Raw genomic sequence first — 9,005 nt, 5'->3', positions numbered from 1 at the left:
GTTACAGGATGTTACATTACATGTTCTCCTATGTCCTAAGTCCTCACTGACCTTGAAAGGCTAGGGCCAAAATGTTGGCAGTCCTTGTAGCCCTCTTTTTCTCTTATTTTTGGTCTGCAAACTCTTAAGTTGTTAACCTTCCAGAACAGAAGCTTAATGATACTGTTACCCTATAACAAGCAACTAGTTGAGATGAACCTATCTGTCTGAATATCAAACATTCTTTTTTCTTAAATATATTGAAATGGACATGGCAAAAGAGATATATCAGAGAAGTAAAACCTACTTAATTCATCTTGTTTTCACCAAGTACTTTTTAAAAAATATATTAGCTCTGTATGCCAGAGAACAAGATGGAACAAAATGGAAAGTTTTTTATAAGGAAAGATACAGGAATGTTCTTATTATTGCTTTGGAACTAAAATAGTAGGTCATTTTACTGAATATATAAGTTCCTGAAGATTTCGAGTACTGTCAGAACTTCACTTCTTAAAACTTCAAGAATCAATGATAGTGAAATTTTTACAGTTTTAGAAATTGGCATAGGCCTATAATACCAGAACTCTTGAGGCTGAGAAAAAAAGGATCAGCAGGAGTTTGAGGCCAGCTTGGGTTATTTAAGCAAGTTTAAGGCCAGCCTATATTACATAATGAAACCCTGTCTGAAAAACAAAAACAAAACAAAACAAAAAAATCAAGCAAACAAACAAAAGGAAGATTTCTGCCTACTTTGTTTTCTGGTAGATTTAGTGTTTCTGTTTTAATATTTAATCCATTTTGACTTTAGTACGTGGTGATAGACCTGGATCTAGTTTTACTTTTTGACTTTTTTTTTTTTTTTTTTCGGAACTGGGGATTGAACTCAGGGCCTTGAGCTTTCCAGGCAAGCACTTATTCTACTGAGCCATTGCCTGGCCCCACTTTTTGACATTTAAAAGCCATTTTTTCCAGTTCCATTTATGAAGAGACTATTTTTTTCCAGTGAACGTATTTGGCCCCTTTGTCAAAGATAAAGCAGGTGAGTGTATTTGTAGTTGTGTTTGCATCTTTTGATCTGTTCCATTGATCTTCAGGTCTGGTTTTTTGTTTTTTTTTTTTTTTTGTTTTGCCAGAACCATGCTGATTTTATCAAAGTAGCTTTGTAGTATAATTTTTTAAGTCAGGAAATGTGATGCTTCCTACCTTGCCTTTATTGGCCAGGATTGCCTTTACTATTTATGGTCTTTTCTGGTTCCAAATGAATTTTTAAGAATATTTTCCATAGATCTGTGAGGTATAATGTTATATTTTGATCAGGATTGCATTAGATCAGTATAATAGTAAATGCAAAGAAACTGCCCAAAAGGAAAGAACAACTTGGAGGAAAGAAAAGAGAAAAGAAGGAAAGGGAAAGAAGGATAATGTATATATATACAAGGCAGCTGAGATAATTATACTACTAATTTCTGTTAGTTCATTGAAAGGAGCAGTTAGTACTTATAGTGTTTGAGCAATTTTGCATGCCTATACCGGCAAATCTGAACAACTACTTTGAAGTACAATAACCATTATTGATTTCGTATCATCTTGTTTTGAAATTCTGTATCATTTTTATTGCCTTTTTTTTTTGTCTCTTTAAAAACAGTAAAGGAGGGGGCTGAGAAGATAACTCAGTAGAATAAGCACTTACTTGGCAAGTGCAGGGTCCTGAGTTCAATCCCTGGTACCACAGAAAAAAATAAATAAATAAAAACAATAATGGAAAGAAATTGGCACATTCTTTGTTTTGTATATTTATAGTCATGTATCTTGGCCAGAGATGTTGGGAAAATTACTTATTTAGTAGCAGTCATTTGCATATTCTCAAAAGAAAACAAATAGGTATAATGAAGTGCATCTATAATTTCATTGGCAACAAGAATTGTGGCTGCCTTGTTTTCAGCTGTACCTTAGCATCTAGCACATGCTCAGTACTAATATGTCTTCAATACAAATTTCTCATATTAATAATTTATTCTACCAAATAGTAAAACTTTTAAAGTATGTAGAGCAAGATGGAATTAGTGAAAGACATGTGGATTATTAGAACTGAATATTAAGTATAGATGAAATTGCTGGTCTGTTTAAGATGTTTGTAGCCCTTTTTGTTTCAGGATGGGAAAGATTATACTGTGCCTTTGAGTAGCTCCAGGTTAAGAAAGATGTGGATAAGGTAATTTTATTCTTAATGGTGTTAGATGATAATGTACTTGGTTGCTAGAGATACCTTAATAAAGCACCAGAAAGTGAGTTTCTAAAATGAAGAGACTTTTTGTTTTCACATTTCTGGAAGATCAGGGTCAAAGTGTTGGCAGGTCTGGTTTCTTCTGAGACTTCTTTCTTGAACTTGTAGATGAGAATCTTCTGTGTCTTCCTCTGTACCTGATTATGTCCAGGTTACTTCTTAGAAGGACACCCAGCACATTGGATACAGTCTATTCTAAAGAACTCACTTTAACTTTAAGACAATATCTTGGGCCCAGAAGATGGCTCAGTAGAATAAGCGCTTGCTTGGCAAGTGCAAGGGCCTGAGTTCAATCCCCAGTTTCACACACAAAAAAGACAGTATCTCCAAATAGAGTCATATTCTAAGGTATTAATATTTCTTCAGTTTGAGTTTTTAAAAGGACATAATACAGCCACTAACAGATGATATTAAATATTTATTTTTAATGTTTTAAATTTTATAACATTGTGTTAGACTCCTTAGATATACCTGCTAAACTACTTAGAGACAAAAATACAGTCTTAAATTCCTTCATAGTAATCCTGAAGACTTTGGGCAGTGAGAGGGGCATAGAAGATCAACCATTTGTTAGAAATGTTTAAACCTGAGAATGGACATATGGGGTTTCACTGTACTGTTTCATCAATTTGGATTTAATATTTCCAGTAATAAAGAAAATTTAATGGCTTTATTGAATTTGAAGATTCTTTAAATAGCAGCTGTCATAAGGCATATTTTCACATTTTCATTTTTACCATAAAACCTTTATTTATTTTTTTAATGTATTTAGTACAAGCTGTCACTACGCAGATTAGACTTGTAGTGATCTTTCCTGTTTTTCAGCCTCCCGAGTGCTGGGGTTACAGGCGCACACCACGCCGGGTCTCATTCACCAGCTCAGCACACCCTGAGGGCGGGGCCAGCACAGCTGGCCTGGGGTAGAACCCCCGGTCCCTGCATCTACCTAAGCAGGCGCTTCAATCCTCTGAACTATTTGGTCAGCCCAGAAGACCTTCATTTTAATCATTGACTTACCTTATATGAAGTTTGGTAGCAATTTGAATCTATAAAAAATATATAATGAAGCTAGGTGAAGTGGCACACACCTGTGATACCAGCACTTTGAGGCAGAAGGTTCTCAAATTCAAACCTAGCCAAACTCTGGCTTAAAAGTGAAAAATAAGAAAAGGACTGGAGGTGTAGCACAGTACATAAGCTTTGGGTTCAGTATCCAGTATCACTAAAAAGAAAACAAACAAAATAATGAACAGAATATCACTTTTATTTGTTTATATCATAAACTTCATATAAACTTTTATGTGAATAAAAGTTGTGATAATAACAGTTTTTGAAAATTTATAGACCTTATTGTATTTCTGTGGAAACTTTTCTTCCATTACAAATGTAGTGTTTAATATTTATGTTTTAGCTTTGTATAAAATTATAAGGACTGTATTTAGTTATTTACTCTAAGTCTAGCCCTGAATTGGAGCCATGATTTTATATTACACATTCAACCTTTAGAAAGCATTGTGTAATTTTTACCATGGATTAGACAAAGTCCATGATGGAGTAATGAATATTACACAAAATACATCAGAAGAGGGGTTGGGGAGATAGTTCAGTAGAATAAGCACTTGCCTGGCAAGCGCAAGGGCCTGAGTTCAATCCCTGGTTCTGCCAAAAAAAAAAAAAAAAAAAAAAAAAAAAAGTTGAAACACATCAGAAGAATGGTGACAAAATATGTTTAGACTCTTAACAGTGTGACTGTGCCTAAAATTTCTTGGAAATAGTAATTCACTAATGCAAGAAGATTCACAGATTAATGGAAACTTGTGTTTCAATCAGAATAGTAGCATTGATCTTCGAGGTGATAACTATCTGAGACTATCAACCCAGTCATTTTATAGTATGAGTTCCTGAGAAATGAAATAATTTTTTTGGGACATACTAGTTTAGTGATAAGGTAGAATTCCTGTCATTCAAGATACTTTCTGAGGACTACTCTCTTGGGGCCCCCCTCCTGTCCCTCTCTCAGACAGGAGCTTTCTTTCCCCTAATAAACATATTCTGCTCATAAAAAAGATACTTTCTAATGACCATCCTTAATTATGGAAAATATGTAAGAATCAGCAGAAAAATTATGTAGTGAGTTTCCTTCTGATTATATGCTTTACTTTGCTTACTCTTTTGCCTCCAACATATTGCAGAGTTTTTTCAAAATAAAAACTAGGGGCCAGGGAGATAGCTCAGTAGAATAAGCACTTGCCTGGCAAGCATAAGGGACTGAGTTCAATCCCTGGTTCCGCAAAAATAAAAAAATAAAAAAATAAATAGACAGTTACTTAATCAGATGTAGTATTATTTTATGTGTTGATATAAATTGTGTATATTGACAGTTTGTATGAATATAAACTCATACTAAGTGATGTATATTGATTTAGGAGACCAGCAATATGTGCATCACAGAGTAGCTAGTATCTTGTAACTAATTCTGTTTTTTCTGTAAATGTATTATAGTTGAATCTTCTTGTCATAATGGAGATGAAACAATTGAAACTATTGAGGCTGCTGAGGCACTGCTTAATATGGATTCTCCTGGCCCTATGTTGGATGAAAAACGAATAAGTGAGTGGTTTGATTGTTCATTTTTTGTATTTCATGAAATTTTTATCATTCTATTAACTGGTAAATAGCTAGATATCAGGGACCATATTTGATAAATGTCTTAAACACATTTTAGGGTACAGTATTTTTGAGACACCTTTGCGAAAGACTTCAGTTAAAGAAGACTTAGACTAACTTGGAGGAATGAAGCCTTTAGAAACAAAAGTGATTTATAAGTTATCAAATAGTAGATTATACATAATTTCCCCTTAATCTCTGGTGAAACTATTATGCATCATTTTCTCTGTTAATCTCTTTGATGAGCTCATATCATTATAGTTTACTCATCTCTATAGATAACAATAAGTGGATTGGCATATTCTTTAAATATTTTGCTAACTCTTGGCATAAATTTCATTGCCACGGTATTGATCCATTTTGAAATTGTGTTTTCTTTGGATTTTTTCTGACAAAGAATAAGTCTTATAAAATTTTTACTAATTCAATTCAGGATATTTATGAATATTTGCTGTATTCATTACAGCAGTGCAATAGACAATAATATTAAATATAAGCAAATATTCCTTTTTCCAATCTCATAGTAAGTTTATTTACCTGCAGTGCTGGGGATTTAAAAAAATTATTAATTTTTTTAAATTTATGTATTTGGTACAGGGTATTACTACACAACTTGGACTTGTAGTAATCCTCCTGTTTTCATCCTCCCCAGCACTAGGATTACAGGTGTATGCCACCATGCCTGGACTCAGTCTCTGGATCAGTTGCATCTATTTACCGATAAATATAGCTGAATAATATTCCATTGTGTAAAAATACCACATCTTCCTTATCCATTTCTCAGTTGATGGGTGTTTGGGTTGCTACCAAGATTTAGCTATGACAAATTGCGCTGCTATAAACATAGGTTTACATAAATCATGGTGGTGTGATGTTTTTGGTTCTTCTGGAAAAATACCCAGGAGGGGGAAAGCTGAGTTGAATGGGATCTCTAACCCTAGCTTTTTGAGGAATCTCCACAATAATTTCCATAGTGGTTGTACCAGTCTACACTCCCACCAACAGTAGAGAAGAGTTCCTTTTTCCCCACAGCCCCTCTAGCATTTCTTATTGGTTGATGTCTTGATGATAACCATTCTCTCTAATGTGAGATGGAATCACAGTTGTTTTGTTTTGTTTTGCATACAGGGTCTCGTTACACGGTTTGGACTCATAGTGATGATCCTCCTGTCTTAGCCTCCACAGTTCTGGGATTACAGGCGTGTGCCACAACACCCAGCTTCAGGGCCAGCATGATGCTAAATATTTTTCGTATATTTATTTGTCATTTATATTTCTTCATCTGAGAAGTGCATATGGGTCTCAGATGCCCATTTTTAGATTGGGGTCTTTGAATTTTGGAGGCCTGATTTTTAAAAATTTTTTGTATGTGCTGGATAGAAAGCCTTTGTCAGAGGGGCAGTTGGCTATCGTTTTTTTTTTTCCCAGTTTGTGGGTTTTCTTTTTACTTTGTTAGTGATTTCCTTTGATGATGCAAAAACTTTTCAAAAAGATGAGATCCCAGTTGTTAATTCTTTCAAGTGCTTCCTATGCAATTTCTTTGTTTGTTTGTTTTTTTCATGAACTCTATAACTACCACTATGCCTTAAAGATTTCTATCTACTTGTTTCCTCCAGGAGATTTAGTGTTTCAGATTTAATATTTAAATCTTTGAATGTAGTTTAGTGCATGGTAGTAGACATGGGTCTAATTTTAGCCAGATTTTCCAGTAATCCTGGGGATTTAACATGGGGCCTTTGCTGAGAATATTCCCAGTCCTTTAGAAAAATTTTAATTTTGGAGACAGGGTATTCTTGCTAAGTTGCTAGTTATAATTCAGGTTTTTTTGTTTTTTTTTGTAAGTAATTGTAAAAGCTAAAAATAGAGGCCAGGAGAGTGATAACAGAGTTTTCTGGAAGCAGTGAATAGTGTAGCAGAAAATATCAGAGACAAACTTTATTGAGATAATATTTAGGGTGGGGGCATTTATTTTGCAGGCTGGAAATTTCATTGAGGGCCTCATACATAGTAGTATCCACACTCTACCACTGAACTGTATCTCCAGACTTGACTTTTCTCCCCTCCCCTCCTCTAGTCTCTCCTCTCCTGCCTGCCCTTCTCTCCCCTCCCGTCCCTTCCTCTCTCTTCCTGAGTCAGGGTCTCACTAAATTGCCTAGGTTTGCCTTAGATTTGAAATCCTCTTGCCTCAGCCTTCTGAATAGCTGAGATTACCAATATGTGCCACCATACCTGGCTTGATGGGATATAACCTGGGTTGCAAGTGATGAACTTAATAGGTGGAGGAGATATGGGAAGAACAGTTAAGCTGGAAGTTAACTAGATATGGGAAGAACAGTTAAGCTGGAAGTTAACTAGAGCCAGAGACAGACCTTTAAAATTTTTTTCAAAGATAATTGTTTTGATACAACTAAAATGGAAGCTTCCTAGTAGGTAGGAGATGAGATTGTAAAGATTTGGTTTAGATTATGAAGATTTTGAAAACTGCACTATGGAGTTTGAGTTGTTCTTTTTTTTTTCTACAGCAGATTTTAAAAAGCTATACTTTTCCTATAATTTTTAGTTTTGATTTTTAGGATGTAAAGCTTTTGCATAGAAGAATAACATAGTCAGATTAGATTTAGGTTTTAGAAGATAAATCTTAACACAAGGAGGAAAGAAAACATAGACTGGTGATAGGAATTCAAGTAAGAAAACCATTGAAATAGTTGAGTCAAACTTGACATGATTGATTGATTTTCTATACTTTAGGAAAGGGTCTACAGGGTGTTCAGGGTCTTACTACTAGATCAGACTCATAGTGATTTTCCTGTTTACAGCCTCCCAAGTGCTGGGATTACAGGTCCGTGTCACCATGCCCAGTCTCAAGCGCCATTGCATGGCAGGCTATGTCTGCTCATAGGTGCTTTAATCTGCTGAGCTATTTGGCCGGCTCTAAACTTGACATGATTTAGAGAAGAAGAAATAAAGAGAATAGGGCCAGCAAGATAGCTCAGCAGACTAGGTACCTAAGCCAGCACAGGAACTGGGGTTCAATCCCCAACACCACATGCTGCAGTGGCCGTGTCCCCGGGTCATTGAGCTAGCCATGGAGATTGGGCGTGGTACTGCATACCGGTAATCCCAGTGCTGGGGAGACTGAAAGTGGGAGGATCACTGCAAGTCTGAGATGCATAGTGAGACCCTGTACCAAATACATTAAAAAAAAAAAATCAGAGAATAGATTTTAAGATTTTTATTTCTACTTTAATCTTCATAGGAATAGGAAATGATTTTATTAACTTAGTTTGGTTTATAATACACAGCTGACTATATTTATTTGATTTTATTTCCATTAGAAAATAATACATTTAGTTCATCTGAAGATGACATTATTATTGCTCCAGTCACCCATGTATCTGTCACATTAGATGGGATTCCTGAAGTGATAGAAACTCAGCAGGCACAAGAAACATATGCTGACTCACCAGGAGCCTCCTCACCAGGGCAGCCTAAAAGAAAGAAAGGTGGGTGGTTAATTTCTGTAGAGCATAGTCAAGTATTTGATGTGAAATCTAAACATAATTTTTATTCAGTGGTATAATTTTTTTTAAGTTTGTTTAGAAGTCACTTTATTTTTTAAAATAATTTTATTGAGAAAGAAGTAGCAGTGATACAGTTTCAAAACAGGTTAGTAGGACAGTTACAATAATTAATACATTGCATATTGTTGTCTTTGTAGTAGTCATTTATAGTACAAGATGCAGACATGATATCTTGTCTAAACACTTAGATCAAAGCTTTCTTTTCATTTAACTAAGAGAAAGTAGCTGTACATCTATGCTATTTTGTGTATATACATTTCACTACAAAGTGGACTTTCATTTATATCCCCCTTTTTTATTTACTTTTGTCAGAGATGTATATTCCATTGCCATTCATATATTGTAGGTGCATGAATTCAGCAAAGTAATCTAATGTAGTTCAATAGTCTATAACAGTAGTGGGTTATCCGCATGACTGGCAATGTCAGAAGTTGTCAGTGCTATAATTTTACACTAATTAAAACAGGTAAGAAAACTTTAGGGCAAAAAATTAA

General features: G+C 34.9%; 1 protein-coding gene across 6 annotated transcripts in view; it reads left to right on the top strand.

The window, feature by feature from the left end:
* The window catches only part of Elf1 (E74 like ETS transcription factor 1), a 98,851-nt gene that overhangs the window by 64,767 nt on the left and 25,079 nt on the right, over positions 1 to 9,005 (top strand). For 5 of the 6 annotated variants that reach the window (XM_004640257.2, XM_023700122.1, XM_023700126.1 and 2 more), the window contains 2 exons: positions 4,766 to 4,873; positions 8,266 to 8,433. In XM_004640257.2, coding sequence (XP_004640314.1) covers positions 4,766 to 4,873; positions 8,266 to 8,433 — 276 coding nt within the window. The remainder of the gene's footprint in view (positions 1 to 4,765; positions 4,874 to 8,265; positions 8,434 to 9,005) is intronic. The other variant, XM_004640258.2, reaches the window with a different exon arrangement.

The sequence above is a fragment of the Octodon degus genome, unplaced genomic scaffold (genome assembly GCF_000260255.1).
Source record: "Octodon degus isolate 3935 unplaced genomic scaffold, OctDeg1.0 scaffold00122, whole genome shotgun sequence".
In the NCBI taxonomy this organism is placed as follows: Eukaryota; Metazoa; Chordata; class Mammalia; order Rodentia; family Octodontidae; genus Octodon; species Octodon degus.
This window is presented reverse-complemented; position numbering and strand designations above follow the sequence as displayed.